General features: G+C 30.0%; 1 protein-coding gene across 5 annotated transcripts; it reads left to right on the plus strand.

Annotated features, from left to right (window-relative positions):
- The first annotated feature begins 5,414 nt into the window (after positions 1–5,414).
- Positions 5,415–14,495, plus strand: ZFP4 (zinc finger protein 4). Of its 5 annotated transcripts, none has more exons than XM_020346964.3 (3): positions 5,415–5,561; positions 5,696–5,816; positions 13,342–14,495. In XM_020346964.3, the coding sequence occupies exon 3, from the start codon at positions 13,456–13,458 to the stop codon at positions 14,227–14,229; it is 774 nt and encodes a 257-aa protein (XP_020202553.1). In that variant the 5' UTR covers positions 5,415–5,561; positions 5,696–5,816; positions 13,342–13,455; the 3' UTR covers positions 14,230–14,495. The 5 variants fall into 5 exon arrangements, with proteins under 5 accessions (XP_020202553.1, XP_029125059.1, XP_020202555.1 ...); XM_020346966.3 differs by lacking the exons at positions 5,415–5,561; positions 5,696–5,816 and adding exons at positions 11,439–11,844; positions 11,945–12,049; XM_029269226.2 differs by lacking the exons at positions 5,415–5,561; positions 5,696–5,816 and adding an exon at positions 10,755–11,063.
- Positions 14,496–18,630: the final 4,135 nt, after the last annotated feature.

The following is an 18,630-nucleotide window of genomic DNA, read 5'->3' on the forward strand; positions in this document are numbered from 1 at the left end:
AACTCTAAACCCTTAATAAAGAACAATATTTTATATAAAAATATATATATATATATTTAAAAGACAAAATTATAAATCATAATTTCTTGGACTCGCAAAAAATTACTAGAGTGAGTTACAGGTTAGAAGCACTGAATGTAGTTTGATCCTCATATATAATAATACTTTGCCTAAGTGGCTGTTATTATAGTTGAAAGGCATAATAAGTTATAAGAATGGGAAAGGTATAGTTTCCAGAAAAAGATAAAGTGTGAGGAAAGAAAGAAATTAAATAAGGAGTGGGGAAGCGTGGAAGGTCCCAGATCATGCATGAACCTCAATTCGTCATTCTTGCGCTGGGCTTTCAATATCTTAGCTGGAAGGTATATGTTATATATTGCTACATCTAATGAGGGAATCAAGACTTTAAGGATGATTTTCAATCTTATGAAGTAACTAACAATGACAGAACAGAAGGAAACTCTTTTTCTAATGCCCATTGTTTGGGATGTGATCAACTAATAGGTGGATAGATAATCATATTATAGGACTCCTCTTTGTACTAGTTAATTGAGTTTTTTTTTTTTTATTTATAAGAGTTTGATTTTCTAATTATATTTTTAGAGAAAGTTTTATTAAGAGACACACAATCTATTTTCACGATACTTATTTTTTTATATAAATAAATTAATCTCTAGCTATCAATCTAGCTATCAATTAAGTGACATTTTTGGTAAAAAAAAATATAATTATATTAATTATAATTTTAATATTCATTTAGAATTGCATGACAATCAAATATATACAATTTGAAGTAATCATCAAAGATGAATTAAAAATAATAATAATAAGAGTAATGTTATTTATATTATATCTTAATAATGAAATATAAGAAAAATGTATGTAATTATGTTTAAACTTAACATAATAAATTAGAGATAAGGAAATAATTTGACTTGACTCACTATGAATTAAGTAATAAATGAGTCAATCCAACTCAATTCACTTATTGATGAGTTATAAAAAAATCAGTCTGACTCAATCTAGGTTATTGGGTTAAATAGGTTAGTTTAACTAAATTAAAAAAAATTATTGAAATTTATAAAAAAAATATATTATAATTAAAATTACAACTATGTAAAAATTAAGATAAAAAATGTATAAAAAAAATCAACTTATAATATCGAAGTTGTTATATAAAATATTAACAAGTAATATCAAATTAATATTAATTATCATAATTCATAATTAGTATGTACAAAATTTAATAAATGATATAAATATATAATAACATAAATTAACATTTAAAAATCTAAAAAATAAAAATAAATATATAAATATATAAGTGAGTCAACTTATGAACTAATTTAACTTATCATAAATTGATAAATTAGGCCAAATTTTTCTTATAAATAAAATCAGTTAAATTTTTCTATATTAATCTAACTCAAATCTATAATCAGCCTGACTCTAGAATTATGTCTCTATTTAATATATTTATCACAAATTAACTATAAAATATAATGAAGGTTTAGGTCACATGACAAACAAAATAATTTATATAAATTTTATACTGACATGACAAATTTATGAAATATCTATTTTATAAACTTGTAAGTTTAGTATTTTCACTGTCTAAAATATGTATAATAAAAAAATTAAATCAATCAATGAACCATACATTAACATTTTATTAGTAATTTGTGAAGTTGAAATAATATAAAAGTTCAATTTATTATAAAATGATTTGCATAATATTCATTGCGTATATAATAATTTGTATAATATTATTCTTAAAATATATAGTATTTAATAATAAATGAAAATCTATATTTATTATAAAAATATATATACAGTGAATAATTGTTTTTTATTTTTATTTTTAGAGGATTATTATATTTTTTTGTTAAGAAAAAAATAAATAAAATAACTATTAATATTTTCTAAGTAACAACCTATTCAAATTATCTTTTTATTATTTTCTTTATAAGCTTTAAAACATGCAAGTACAGATTGTTCGCACTTTGATATCTGAAAGATTGAAAGTAACAAAATTTTAAATAATTCTTTTAAAGTTTTAATTATTTTATTTAACTGTCTAAATTTAATTATTTATCATGATTTTAATACTTATATATATATATATATTAAAACACATTTTTTTTTTTAATTTTAGAATAAGTGAGTAACATTTTAAAGTTTAGAATTGGGATATTTTAAAAAAAAAATTATATTTTTAAGAATCAAAATATCGGTGACTTATAAGGTATGCTCTTCACATGTTTATTACAAGTTATATTTTAAATCATTTCTTCTATTTTTTGTTTTTGGATAAATCAGGACTTATCTTTGTATTTTTTTCAAATCGCAACTTCCATATATGTTGATTAAATTTTGATAGAAAGTATATAAAGTTACAAAATTCACAAACAACTTGTCGTAGGGTGGATTGAATTTGGTTGGTGTTAAGAATTTGGTAAGTATACCCAAAACGTACAAATAATAAAATGTGTAAAGTCCAAATATCATATTTAAAGAAACTTAAATGTAATAATAGACAAATTTAATTCTGTCTTATCTATATGAAAAAGAGTATTTAAAATTTGAGGGCAAGAATTTAAATAAAAATAATAAAGGAATACTTTTAGGTTTTTCAATTGAATAAAACTGGAGAAAAAATAGATGTAATTAATATGAATAAAAGCTTTGGGCTCTCACATGTACCATGCAATAATTCTTATTAATTCAATGACCAATAAAAACATTTTAAACTTAATTCCTTAGGTGAAAAAGTCAAATTCTTTTTAATTAAAATTTTAATTTTATAAAAATTTAATAAAGAGTTTTGTATTTAGATTAGAAGTCAAATAGTTAGCTAATACATCTTACATTATCTTTAGTCAAAAGTTTTATTAGGTTCTCCTTTCTATTTGTAGTTAATTTAATGACTAATAAAAGTATTTTAACCCTAACTCTTTGGGTGAAAAAGTCAAATTCTCTTCAATTTAAAATTATAATTTTGGTAAAAATTTAATAAAGGATTTTGCATTTAGATTAGAGGTAAAAGATTTGACTAATAAATCTTACATTATCTTTAGCCAAAAGTTTTATTAGGATCTCCTTTCTGTTTATAATTTTAAAAGAAGTTCTCAACAATAATTAATTCCATAAAATCACATGTATGGTGATCAAATTAAAAAAATATTAAGAGAAGAATGAAAGAACAATTAATTAAATAAAAACTTTAATAAATACTTTTAAAGAGTATATGAATTTGGTCTAGCTACATTGCCTCCAACAAGAGTAAATTTAGCTACTCGTAGTCATAAAGAATACAAAAAGTGATGGAGAAAATGAATTTGGATGTCATGGAAGTGCTTTGTTGTCACTACTCTTTTCAAAGAAGAGTTTGTTGAAATGAGAGATAAGTCATTACTCATTTGTTAAGCTTTTATCTATCACTAGAAATAATGAGTCTCATTAACATCACACTTAAGCACATCAAAGTGATTCACTCAAGCTAGGCTTCGAATTTTTTAGTTTGGCTTGCTTGAACTTGGGAACTTCTCACTTAAGCATGGCTAATTTTTTGGTCTTGTTTAAGAACTACCCAAAATAATTCGTTTAAGTTAGAGTTATTTTTCCAAATATAAATCTTTGTAATTTAAATATTGAGTTTCAAGGTTGTGTCTTGTTGACACTAAGATGTGCTAGAGTTTTAATAAATAATTTAAGAGTTCATAAACACTTAATTGTGGCTTGATGATGAAAATTCTCCTCTTTAGTCTTGCTTGAGTTTGAATAATTATTGTTTAAGTGTGACTATTTGTTTAAAAACTCTTTCTTTGACCTCATTCAAATAACCCAAAATAGGTTTATTTAAGCAAATTTTGTTTTTTAAACTTGACTCGTTCCAAAACCCTTTCTTATGTAATTTTTTAAAAATAAAGAAAAAATAAATAAATTTATCAACTTAATTAAAAATCATTTATTTGTAAAATTTATGAAATTTAACTTTAAACAAGATTTAAAAACATAAGAAATTTACAATAATTTCTAATATATCGCAATTATGCCTCGAACCATTTGATACTCCTAATATTTAAGTATCTAATCATGTCTCAAATAAAATTTTCTCAAAAAAGAAGAAGAGAAGAGATGTATATGTAAAAACTTAAATATTGGTTACTCTCCTTTTCACTCATGTCCTTAATAGTTTTTACCTGTATTATTTCATCTAGCTCTTATAGTTGTTTTATGTATAATTATCAATAAATAAATAAAACTAACAGAAAGACGTATTTATCTTTGTTGACCATCTCCTAAATTAAAATATTAGATTATAAACACAACTCCACTTTTATACGAACATGGAAAAAACCCTTGCACTGTTTTGTTGTTGCCTTTTACCTAATCTTAGAAAAAAGACTTGTTGGTGCAGTGAATTGGCCCATCTTGTCCAACTGCAACTATGTTATGATAAGCCCAAACGAGACAAGCCCAATAGATTACTGTGTTGAATATTTATGAATTATGATTCACAATCACATCACCTAAAAAAATGGTTAAATGGGTTTAGGGATCAAACACATTTTGTCACCTATTATTATTTTCTTACTATACAAGTTTGTATGTGTATATATATATATAAAGTTAAACTTAGTACACATGCTCACTCTTAAAATAATTTTTAATACAAATTAATTATTTTATAACATTTCTTTTTTACTTCAATTTTACATCTTAGATGTGATAGAAGTAAATAATCAATATAAAAAAGTAAAATGACAGAGTTGTAGCAAATAAAGTATTTATCAATGGAAAGCGTAGACGCATAATTAACAACATTCTCTGTCAACACGAAGGTTGGTAGCCCAACTATTATGTAATGTGGACCTCTCATAAAATGAAAGCCACCATTTGTTGTAGTTTCTTTTCTAGCCCTAGCCCAACTCAATAATTCTGGTTTCTGCAAACTGCAATGAATTGTTGCTCATTTATTTTTTCTAGTCAAGAGAATTGTTGTTCTTCGTTAACTATTGTAACGCTTTCCCATTAGGCAAGCATGATATAGAAATATGTGGATCATTTGATACGAAGCTGTTTTTAGTTTAATTAGTAATTTCAAATTCAAGTCTTAGAGATACATTTGTATTGTCTATAAATAAAAATTAAAAAGCATGGCATAGAGTCCAATATTGATAAAATTGTGAGATATGGACCACTGAAGTTGGGCTTCTCTTAGTTGCTTGTGGGCTTGAAGAGGAGTAAGGACTAAGGAGTGTAACTTTTTATCTAGTGAAACTGTGGTTTTTATTTTTTGGTGAATAAACTGTATGCGTTTTGAAACCAAAAAATTTTCCACAATAACTCTTCTTTTTTGAGTTTGAGTTTTTCTCAATAAATAATATGATTTATATTTAGTTCTGGCTTCTGCAAACCAAACGCCCTCCTGCTTTGAATTGGTGCTGAATAGAAGTATTTCTTGAATTGTTAGGATTGAAGAAAGAAATTAATAGGGTCTTATCATTATGGGGTATGCATAGTTCTTGATGTTCTACGAATGCAAGCAAGCAATCAAGGTGATTTTCATTATCTTCTTTCTTTCTAATTTTAATTCTAATTCTTTGGATAATTGATCTATCTGTACAGCAACTTTCCCTTTTTTTTTCTTCTTCTTTTTAATCTTAACCTATGATAAATTGGACTATACAAGCCACGGGAGATTAAGGATAAGGATAGAGATGCATGGTGAAACTCTGCCACATGACATGGAATCGAATTTTGAGGCTTCAACATGGATTGAGTATGGCCTCTTCACACAAATTTGACTTAAGGTAGCAAAATCTAAATATCCTCTTCACTTTTATTTTTTTAAATAATTTTACTTTGCCATTCTAGATAATTTTCTTCATAAATATTTACAGGAAATGAAAATTAAAAAATTAAAAAATCTTTAAAATCTAAAATTAACTTATATATATAAAAGTTATCTCATATTAGTTTCTCTAAAAAAATCATTTTTAATTTAACTAATTTTAATTTATAAAAAATTATTTATTTATTTTTATAAAAGTGTATAAAAATATTTATCCAAACATATCTGCTGGTTAAAAAGTATTTAGTAGTCCTTACCAAAATTTTAATTATTTAAAGAAAATAACATTCTTTTTGAGTTTTCAATATATTTACAATCTTATCACTTATGCGTGTATACACATATGTATGTACAACTTCAAAATTCATCCTAAGGCCATAAACCTCGATACAATACATTTGTGCCAGATGTTTAGCAACAAATTTAATTTAATAATTTCTCTTTAATACAGCGGTGACAATCAGGCTTGAATGTACTATAAACTATAATGTAAACAACTTAAACCATTCCATCCTTAACGTGAACACATGTGCATTCTTGTTTCACATTTTTTTTTTCTTTCTATTATTGATAAAGCCACATTCTAAATAGATCTAATATTGTTAAAGGGCTCGAGCATTCAACATCGATCATGTCCTTCAGTATTTTTTTATTCATTAGTTAGTGTTTTAAGAGTACTGGATAGTATTTTTAAAATGGAGAAAAAAAATTGAAATTAACAAGAACAAAAAAAGCTTGAATACACATGTTGTAGTACTAGAGTAGAAGTATGCATTTTAAATTCACAAACAGTATATTATCAATCTTGTCAGGTGTAAATATATTGCTTCCACCCTCTCGTCCAGTTGTTTTGGCTACATTTCAGCAACCGTCAATCAATCAAATAACATTTTTTTAATAACATGAAGATATAACTCTCTTCAATTAGATTGGCTGATTTTAAGAATCATTGGTGTCTGACTAATATTAGTTTGGTACCAAAAAAATCAACACAGAAAGTTAAGTGGGTTCATTACAGCAAAATTAGTTAAAGATTATAGAATAGAAGCTTACTAGGCAAGCCCTCCAATAGATCGGAATCATGAACATGTGTTTGACAGTAATTTGTACATAGGAAAAGGTACTGCTATGAATACTTATCAAAACTGAGCATATGCGACTAATCCTTGTCTCTAGTGGACACTAACTAATCAGCACTACCTACATGTTTATGGTAAACAATTGTAAAGCGAAGAAGCATGAGAATATATTAAAAAGTCACCAACCAAGTGGAAGAATTTGCTTTATAATATACTATGTGTGAGTACTAGTAGTTGTAGAGTGTAATTATCAACTAGAGTTATATATTATGTATATTTTCAGCACTGCAATATTGATACCAATGCTGATTAAGCTATGCATTAGAGTTTATAATATGAGATATGAAGTGGGGGACCGATTTGAGCTAGTTATGGTGACTAGCGGCGTCTTGGGAGATGAACAAAACGACGGAAAGATGAACTTGTCTCTAACTGCCATGACCAAAAGTTAGAGTGTCACTTGGTCACGTGCCATTTATGTGACAGGGTAAAAGCAAACACAAGAAGATTGATACTAGACACGATTCATTAAATTGTGTTGTCTTTGGCACTGTCTTATACCTGGTGTTAGTTTCTTGAGAAAAAAGTACTGTTCCATTCTATTGTTTATTCCCTTCTTACTTTTCTATTACCCTAAACAGATTTTGATTGGACAAGGATCCAACATACGTGTCTAGGTTGCATTTGTCATTGGTTTGTTTAATATTTAATCTTGATCACTCTCTCTTTGGACATGTGCTTAGGCCTTAATGGGCTAATCACTAGGCATTGGCGTTCCCCTAGCCTAGGAATTCTTTTTAGTGCCTAAATCATAGAAAATTTGGTTTGATTTGAGAAGCATATATGAGGCCCTTCTTTCTCCACTACCCTTTCCTACTTTCTCTATCTTTTTGGGTGTAAAAAGACTAATCCTCTTTGAACATGTGCTTAAGCTTCTAATGCCCCATTAAAATATGTGTTAACTTTGGTTGGTTCAACCCAAAAGCATGATGCAGGATCCAATTTTGCCAAGATATATTCTTCATAAAGCACTTTTTGTAAGATAGGTATACTTCTTTATAAGCCCTGCCTTGTCAACCCTTTAGACAAGTGCTTCTCTCTAATATTCTTTCTCCATTCATTCATTTAATTGCTCCGAGTTCCTTCCAATTTAAACTATTATTATATGGTCGATGCATGGTTGGTGCTTTTAAGATTACAATGAAGTATAATGCTGACATCAAATGGAGTGAGTTGATGAAAAGGCAAGAGCTTGCTGCCAAATTTTGTCTCTCTGAAGCTTCTGCATTCACTTCAGATGGGATCCTATGAACTATCTGCTCTTATACTTGTGTGTAAAGATACCATCTAGGATTTCCTTTTTCCAGTTGAACCAGTAGAATCTTAAATAGTAACACCCTTAAAGTAAATTTATCCATTTTAATGAATTTTTTTATACAGAAAATTTAAATTTAAAACCTTATTTAAAAAAATTGAGTCCAGTTATATTTAGATCAATATTTTATTAGAATGTGATACAAGTTTGAATTCCTTGATTTGTGTATATAAGAGAACATTCGAAAGGATTTGTAAGTAAATTTAGCTTGAAAAGAAGTGTGAAAAACGAATTAATTTATAGGATGGTTTAATTCAACCTTGCCAATCCTTATATTATGCATTATTATTTGCTAGTGCATAACACAATCACTGTGAAAACTGAAAAGCAATGTTTGTTATACTAATATAAATTGTACGATTCTTCGACATAAATTAAGGGAATTAATCTCAAAATACTAAAACTAAAACAGAGGTGGTTCCTTGACATCTGCTAAACATTGAAGTGTGTGAAGACAGTGTTGTATTTGTACGCATTTATTTTACCAAAGTTTGAAAAGAAATGGAACACCAAGACATACACAAATCCTTTTGCATTATTTGGAAAACCAAATCGACGTGTTGTAGGCATATTCGTCCAAAACTATTGATTATTTTTTGTTGCATTGGAGTACCGTTGTGATTGTAACCGTACAATAGATCCCATGTTGGATCCATTATCCATATGATGCTCCAATCGCAATGGCTTATGTATATGTCTACAGTACCTAACCAAAAATATATTAGAAAATTAGCTGTTATATATTATTACACTTTAGACAAAAATGGGACTTATATATTATTCTACTTTGGTCATCGCGTAATAATTGATGTTACCACCAACCACGTTTTACTATATAATAATTGAAAAAATGTTTAAATTCGTAGCAATATTTATCAAGCCCCCCCTTCCCTTAATTTATTTATTTTAAGGATGATATATACAATACATTGACCCTAAAAAGAATTTTTATAGTATTATCTAATCAGAAATTTTTATATATAATTCATTTTTTTAATTATATAATAAATATCTTAAAAAATTTACTTACCCTTTTTAGATTGAAAAAAATTTACTTACTATAATATCTAATTAATTGATAATATTTTTTTATACACTAATAGTATATATTCTTTCTATTCTCTTTTATGTAAAAAATTGATTTTACAAATTAAGAAATCAGTTAATTGTATTAAATTTTACTAATTGTATAATATTTTTCTTAAATTAATCTTATTATAAATGTGAGAAGAAAAAAAAGTTTTGCAACCAAATGTGTATACATTAAAAGAAGGATATTTAATAAAATGTTATTAAAAGAAGTAAAAATAATTAAAATTTGGTTATATTTGAGAAAAAACGTTTTTCTTTTTCTTATAAAAGAGAATAGATGGAGTAAAAATTAACCTTTTCACTACACTTTTTGGCTATCAAACAGAAGCCCTTGCTTCCTACATGTGCTTTCATGTTATAATTCGCTAAACTATTGATTTAGTGATAATGTAAAATCTTATCAACTGTTGTAATCAAACTTTTTTTTACCACTTAAAGCACTCTTGTGGGTAACCATGTAATAATTGTACACAAGTTGTGCTCAGACAATTGCATGTGTAAGTAAAAATTGTTAATTATTTCAAATCATATTGAGGGCATGACTGATATTAAATAAGCACCTTTCCCTTTTATGAAAGATATATAGGATTGTGAATGATGATAATGTTAGATAGTCTACCATGATGGATTTCTGTGACCCATATATTCATGCTCGTACTCACAAGAGATGACAACTCGCGTGGCTGAAATTAAAGATCAAAGGAAAGAAAAAAGGGCGTTTCCTAGTTGAAAAGAGCAAATGTTGGATCTATGGCCATTATGTTTCTATAATTTCGTGCGTGGAATAATGGACCATCCCATTATCTTCTAAAAACTGTCATGTTAATGATGGAGATTGAAGGCCATATGGAAGAAACCCTCCAATCTCTTTCCTTTGATGGGTCGATTATATCCACTTGGTTTCCTATATCCTACGTAATGGCACAAATTGTTATCCTTTTGCCCGAACAAAGAACCATACATGTTCCAATTCTATTGACAATTCCTTTTAGGTATATTTTCTAGCGGAATATTTTGATTCTTGGTAAAATTGTCCAACTCTTGTTGTTCTAATATAATATTAAAAAATAAGGCCAAACCGTACACGATCCACATGACTTAATTGCTATCTTCATAATTGAAAGAAAATGGAACGACCATCGAGGAAATTTTTGCAAAGATTATGAGGATGAAAAAAAGGGGGTTGGGGTCACATAATTCATAAATATATAAAACGGTTGTTGGGAAGGGAAGGACACTGGGTGTATTATTTATTGTGAGTGGAGTTGTTAAGAAATAAATAATGGTATATCATAGTACATGCCATGAATAATATATATGCTATGGTCTGAGTAGGATGAGGGGAGTAGTTATGTTGGACGTGCTAGATGGAACCAAACATGAAACTTTGAAACCTGACCCCATGCATTGTGGTGTTATCTGAAACACTTTTGAAGTGGTGGAGATGGAGAGAGAAAGGAAGCTAGAGGCTAGAGAATCTTTGGTGGGAATAATGACTACACTGTTGTTGCCTTGTTTTTTCGCTTCTTCCTCATACCATGTACGTACGATCAACCTAGTTTTAGTTTGAACTTTGTAAGTTGGGAAAAAGCAGCTGTTACCTCTTACTTCTTAGCTTCTCAGAAAAGCCCAAAATTGCAAAAACAAGAAAAGGAAAAAGGTATGATTTTTATGCACAGTATAGTAGAAATCATGGTGTATATTATTTTTAAAATAAATTTGTCTTATATAATAATTTTTGATTAAATCACGGTATAAATAAAATTATTATGGTGAGTTTGATAATAAGAATCTAGAGTGATATGTATAAATTTATACGGACTAATTCAATTAGTTAAGCATGATAATTAAGTGTGTAAACTTTCTTGATTGTGTTGTTGGATTTATAAGAATCAAAAAAATTATAATTTCATAGATACTCTTGTAAAATAAAAAAAATAAAAAAAAGAATAGCATAAAGGGTCATACATAGCATAGAACTTGAAAAAAAATAAAAAAATCCTGAGGTACACTGCCTCACACTCAAAAGACTGTAGCATATTAATTTGATGATATCTTCCACTCTCTCTTTTTTATATATCCCAAAACCTCCTTTTCTCCTCTGACTTCTCTGTTCCCCAACTCTCCACTTCTTTCTTACCTGTTCTTTGCCATAATTAAACATCAATGCCCATCTGTGATCTGTCTCTCTCTCCCCATTTACTCCTCCTTTGCTTTTTATTCCTTTTCAGTTAAACTTCTCAATTAAAAAAATATCTAAGTTCACACCTTACCCTCTATTAGTGTTTCAGAAACATAGAAAACACAATGACCACTTTTGTCTTCTCATAAACAGTCATAGCTAGGAAAGCTACACTGGAAACAGATGTCTCCAATTCCAAAGCAGGTTTTTGGTGATTTCAGAAGCAAGCCACTTTCACTTGATCTTGAAATTTGAGAGGGTATGCAACACTTCTTGCACTGTCATCTCTGAACTTAAGTACTGCTTGTCCAACTTTATTTTTCCACTTCTGCTTGTCTCAACTCTTTCTTGGTTTTTAGATGAGTTTGAATCACTGAATAAAGGAAATGGTTTGTGGATTTTACCTTCAAACTTCATATCATGTCACCACCACCAAACTCTGCGTTTCTAGCTAAGGCTCCAAAGTAATTTTCCTCTCTAAACTATCACTAGTAGGCCTTTTTAGTGTCTAAACTGTGGTTGTTTATACAGAATGAAAATCCCGGTAGATTTCCTCCTAAAATTGGGAGGGACAAATATGAAACAAGTACTTGCATGCAATTCTTTGTTTTGGATATGTTGATGTTGTTGGATCTCCATATTAATGTTTTTGTTTTTCTGTCTTGTGTGCTGGATGGTGGTCTTATTGTCTCTAAACCTTGACTTACACTAACAAACTGACGAAGTTGAAGTTAACCCGAGGGATGTGTTCTCTCTCTCACATCAAGGGACTGAGGTGCACCTACGAGGTTCAATCTTCTAAGTCAACGAGTCCTTGGAAATATATAATTAGAAAGAATCTCCCTATCAGATTCAACATTGATTCCAGATTAGATGTAGTAGGTTACTGATTATAGTTAACAAATGACAAGAATTTGATTTCCTGGATCGTTGATGATACTTTGGCCATGATGAAATGTGAAAACACTAATATTGGTTAATTAATAGCTCGTGAACTTCATGACATGTCTGCTTGCTTCTTCATTTCAATATATCACTTACTGGCAAAAGGGCAGGCAGTATAATAAGCATATGTGAAGATTCAATCAGGATTAGTTCCATGCCAAAGGTGTTTCAAATGTTTTCTCCAATCTAAATAAGCATCCATATCTAGTTACACCTGGATTTCAAATATTCGACCATACATTTGTAAATTGGACGGTTTTGAATATTTCATATTCAGCAACTGGTGTTCTTGTTTATCTGAATTTTTTACTGGACAAAACTGAAAAGGCAGAATCTAGGATTGTTGGATTTTTTGTTCAAAATAATTAAGGAATTCAACCATTACATTTTGTTACCAAATATGTATAATTCAAGTCATCATAAATTCCGAAAAATATAACTAAAACATGGTTTTGTTTGTATTCTTGATTATAGGGTTATTGCCACTGCTGTGTAAAATCCATTTTGTTCTTACCAATAGCTTTTACTGCATATAGAACCTATTTTGTATTCAATCAGAATCTCCACAATATTTAGTGCTTGTTTATTTTACATTTGGTTGCCAAACATATCATGAAACAAACAAGCATCAACAAGTAGAATTGTTTTTCAAGCAGTGAAAGCCCATTTTCAAGGCACATGAATCACAAAACATGGTACTTGGACGAGTATCTAGTAATTTTTAACAGTATCAATACTGACTCAAGAATTTATTTGTTCTGATGATTGCTAAATATTCGCTGATTGATTTTCATGGCTTACGTAATTGCAGGGTTACATAAATATCCCAGTGCAAGCTCAGAAATAGATCTTATTCTGAATACTGTGGTAGTTAGTTGCCACTCCTATTTTGTAAATTAGATTCTAACTTAAGCACAACTAAATCATGAAACCAAACTTTGATCTTGAAGTGGAGGCATGTGCAGAATATGAATCTGAGGTTAGCAGCCAGGTTGCTTCCAATGTATCTATTCAAGAAACCTCTGCAGGTCCTTGTAGTGATAGCCTCACTAACTCTTCCAACATCACAAATCCATTAGGGGTTCATCCTAATTCAGATGCTATTTCACTTGACTTAACTCTCCAGTTCAAGAATAGTGAGCCAGGGGCAAGAGATTCAATAGGATTCTCATTCTCAAGCACTAGTGAGAGCAGCAACGAACCTGCCTCTCAAACTACAGCTGCAACCATTCCGCGAGTCTTCTCTTGCAATTACTGTCAGCGCAAGTTTTTCAGCTCTCAGGCTCTTGGTGGACACCAGAACGCACACAAGAGAGAAAGAACATTGGCAAAAAGGGCTATGAGAATGGGATTTTTCTCTGAAAGGTATGCCAATTTAGCATCTCTCCCTCTGCATGGTTCTTTCAGGTCCTTAGGCATAAAGGCACACTCTTCACTGCATCATGGTTTCACCCCAACGATGAGGCCTCCTGAGGTGAAAAACAATGCAAGATTTGATCAAGGGTATGTTGGCCTCCCAATATTCGTGGAGGATGACGAGTCAGATTTGTTGTGGCCTGGTAGTTTTCGTCAGGTTGCTGAGGCAAGCAATAGTCATCCGAATTTCATACTGACTGGAAGTTCAAATTTGAGTTTTACTGAGGTGAATCCACCTTTAGACATAGAGAACTCAAAACCAGATTTGACTCTGAAACTTTGAAGGAAGTTATTTGGCTTAGTTCTGGCCTTGAGTTGTCTGCTTTATTGTTATGTTATTGTACAGTAAGACATGCATGCAAGGGGCCATGATTGCCAGATTAATTCCTATACTTGTTGGGTTTCCTTTTACTTTCATTTTCCGTTTTCTCTTAGGAATCCTTGCTTTGGTATTTTCCTTTGTATGTTTCTCATTGTATAAGAGCTCCGGGAGGACAATTTTGGAGCTTCTGTGCTTGTTATATAAATCATGTTTTTCCTTCACTGTAATTATCGAGCTTCTATGTTTTCTGTCTCTCTTATTTCTATTACGGATAATATTGACCAGTAAATTCATCTTATTAGACTAGTATTTAGCTCCTCTAGTTAATAAATTTGAAACGGCTTCTAGTAATTTCGGATATGCTAGGATTGGATGATAGCACCAAAATATCCCTAATTACTAGAATCCAAGAAATGTCAACAAGGTTTATGATAATTTATTACGAAACCAAGAAAGATGAAACACATGAAATAGGAAATAGAAAACAGAATGCTTAAGGACCGCAAATATTTTCAATAGCATTCGGACGGTATTGGGAGTTGGATCATATATATAACCAGTGGAGTGGATTGCTGAATGGACAGCCTTGTTGACATTTCTTGGTTCCTTTGTCATAGACTCACAGCCGCCTTCAATACGTAATAACTTGGATTTTCTGTCCTATATATTTTCTGCCTTGCCTTGGTGGGGGGGTGTTCAACTCAAGTTATTGAGTCAGATAGCATGAAAAGGAATGAAAGAAATGATTCTCATTGATTGACCAACTGATATGTACAATAGATCTTTATATCCACTGCCTTACAAATAACTTGCGTACATAATGAAATAAACGGAATAACATATGATTGGGGGAATAGATTACAACTACAGATACGGGAGCGATAGTCAAAGAAACAAAAAAAAAAAAAAAACGAGATGTTATTATGTTTTATTCCTACTGATTTTTGAACCTAAGAATTGGAAATCTCTTAAATGGGTGAGCAATCTATGAAGACAAGATCTTCTAGATGCAATTGAATTTTAGTTCGTCAAGAGTGAGAGGCTTTGGCCACCCAAGAAAGAGGCTTTCATTAACCTCCGCCTAAGCTGCGCAGAAAAAGTCCAAAATTTTAGGAAAAATTGAAGTTTCATAGGATCTTTTTGTCCAAATGCAAGTAGTCCCCATTTTCACACGTATTTTAGAGTCTTTTTCCAAGATAATGCCCAGATTATTTTCTACCTTAGGACCGTTATAATTACGGCTGTGTGAGGAGTTGGATGAAGACGAATTTTATGTATCTGCTAAGGTGTCTGAATTATGGTTAGGTTGAAGATTTGGAGCAGGATTTTTGTGATGAATTTGGTTAAGAAGAGGGAAATTGATGGGGAGGGGCTTCGGACAACAAGGACCAAGGTCAAGGAAATGGAACAATTAGAAGTTTGAAAGGAAAAATGCCTTCATGGAAGCAAACATCTCTGGAGATAGAAATGGATTTTTCAATATCATATAATTTGTAGCATTTAGAATTTATAACCCCCGGGTATCCAAGTAAAATAGCGGCAGTGGCTTGTGTATATAATTTGCGTCTTTTTGATGGAAGTGTGGATGTATAGCATAAGCATTCAAAGTCCAAACACTTTAAGGCACTTGAAATATTTTATGTTAGTAGCAAACTTTTTCTCTACATAAGCAAAAAACTGCGTAATTATACTGATTTGTGTTTCTTTAGAAGTTATAGCCTTGGAAACCTGCTATGGTCACCTACTAATGTTAGAAAGTATCTCTCTATTATATGTAGGGGTATGAAAAGCCCCATATATCAACATGTATTAAATCAAACATAGTATCAGAAAAATGGTTGTTAGAATGAAAAGGTAATCTAACCTAATTAGTTATAGGGTAAATTTGATAATTTTGTTTTTGGATACCATCCAAAAATATCTTTCTATCAATGAAGACAATTATGTGTATGTAAACTTATGTCCATCATCTTGTTTGAATAATGTGGGACTTTACTTGCATCTTAACACCTAATAAAAAATTTATATTGAAAACTTTGGGGGCAAAAGGGGCAAATCTTGAGTGCCAAGTATAGTAGGAGATCTTGTTAGAAACAAAGTTACAATGATTAACGGTTGATGACAAAGTGGAACCAATCTGAAGAACATAGAGTCCAACTTGAATGTTACCCTTCTCAATCTTCGAAAAATTCAGGTCTTGAAGTTGAATGTAAGAGGACTCACAAGTGAAAACAAAATTTTAAGTATGAGATGATAACGAAGATCTTAATGACAGAAAATTAAATTTGAAAGAAGGTATGTAGAGAACATTATATATTAAAAGACATGGCAAACAATTACTTTACTGTAGTGTTGGGGAAGTAAAACGTAAGAATTGTCTAATGTTTCAAAAGTGAGAAAAAGACGCCTAGGATGACTGTTAGGATAGAAACAAGTCTCACATCGATAAAATAACACAATAAATAACAACTTATATAATACAAACATACCTTAATGATTGAGAGGCTTTTTGGGTGATGACCAAAAACAACTTAGCCCTCACAGACAATATTTCATTATTATTGTGGAATATGTTTGTGTAATAATCTTATAAAAATAACTCCCCTCAAACAGTATCAGAGCCAGAAACAAAATCATGAGGACTAAGTCCTAAAACGGACAATATCTCATTGAGTATGTTTCTGTAATAACCTTATAAAAATAACCTGTAATAACCTTATAAAAATAACGCCCCTACAAATATCATAAAAATAACCTCATTAATGACATATATGGGAAGTTTCTCCTCAGACAAGTACTCTGAATAGAGATTAAGTGGAGTGAATTGAATTCAGGATAGAAGTGGACAACGTGAAAATTGTTTGGGCATAAAGGGTCAAGATTCTGTGTGGCAGCAGCATCAAAAACTTGACTGATCACAGGCTGTGTCTGAGAAGATGTTGACTTATATTTTAATTGGTAATGGGAGGGAATCCATGTGGCTTAAAACAATGATCAACAGCGTGACCGAAGACCCCACAATGAGGGCAAGTAGGACAACACTTCTTCTGAAACTTTGCCTTACGATTGTTAGCAGAGGAATTGAATGAACTCTTGACACTTGACATTGACAACAAATGCTAATTATTGTAATTTTAGCCAGTGAGAAACTATTAAACCAATACAAGACCATGGCCATAGCAATGGTGGAGAAACAATGGATTTGAAGGATCTTCCATTGTTGAAACATGAAGAATCAAAGTTGTAGAAGCTTAGCAATTCCTACTGATACCATATTGAATCAGAGGGAACAAAGAGGATGAAAGAAAATGATTCTTATTAATTAATACTAGTCCATGCTTTTGAGAGTAACTGATGTACATCTAAAACAACGGTTATCACTAGTTTCAACTAAATATATAAACAGTAATACTAATCCATGCTTTTGAGAGACCTGAAATCAGAATATGATAGAAGATATGAATCCAATAAAGCAATAGTATATTAGTATATCATTTAAGAGGCATTTTATGGGCTTTTCCGAAACATAAACTACAAGTTTATGAGAATAACTTACGACTCTTGTAAGCTGTATTTAACTTATTGGTGAAACTAAAATAAAATTTAACCACAATACTTATGGCCAAATTCTTATCTTGTCAACATCATTTGTCACATCACAGAAATTTATAACTGCTACCGAGTATATAGATAAATTGCCACAAGATTGTTCTAACTTATAATAGAATATGCAACTGCGTCAAATAATAAAAAAATATGATTATTGGTGGAATAAAAGGCAGTTAATGAGTAATATAAAACAAATAAATAAATCATGAAATAAACAGAAAAGCACGGAACATTTTTTTTTTTTAATTTTTAACTAGATTTTATGTTTATTTTTTTGTGATTGTAAAAGTAATTTGTAATCTAGATTAGTCCCATCATTTAAAAATTTTCACAATTTGCTAATTAAATTCACCATTCTTTGAAAATATATTTTAAATAAGGGGTAAGGAAAGAATAAAAAAAAAGTAATAAAAAGAAGAAGAAGAAGAAGACATGAGCATGTATAATTCCTGATACATGTCCTTTGGATTCGACACTCAAATTCTCAACCCAAATTTATTTCATTGGCCCAAACAAGTTTTAGCTTTTAGAATAAAATGGCTAAAATTAAGCATATTATTTATAAGATTCTTTTCTTCATGACAATCAAACTAAATAAATATTAAGGAATTACAACAACTTGTGTAGAATATTCGATCAAGTGAGCTAAACTTTTATTATTATAATTTACAAGACGTGACATGGATTGCTAAAGTAAGATAATTAATTCAATCTAACTTATTATTTGCATTGGTTTACTTTGAGATGAAAAAG

Source organism: Cajanus cajan, chromosome 9 (assembly GCF_000230855.2).
Source record: "Cajanus cajan strain Asha chromosome 9, NIPB_CcT2T_4, whole genome shotgun sequence".
NCBI lineage: Eukaryota > Viridiplantae > Streptophyta > Magnoliopsida > Fabales > Fabaceae > Cajanus > Cajanus cajan.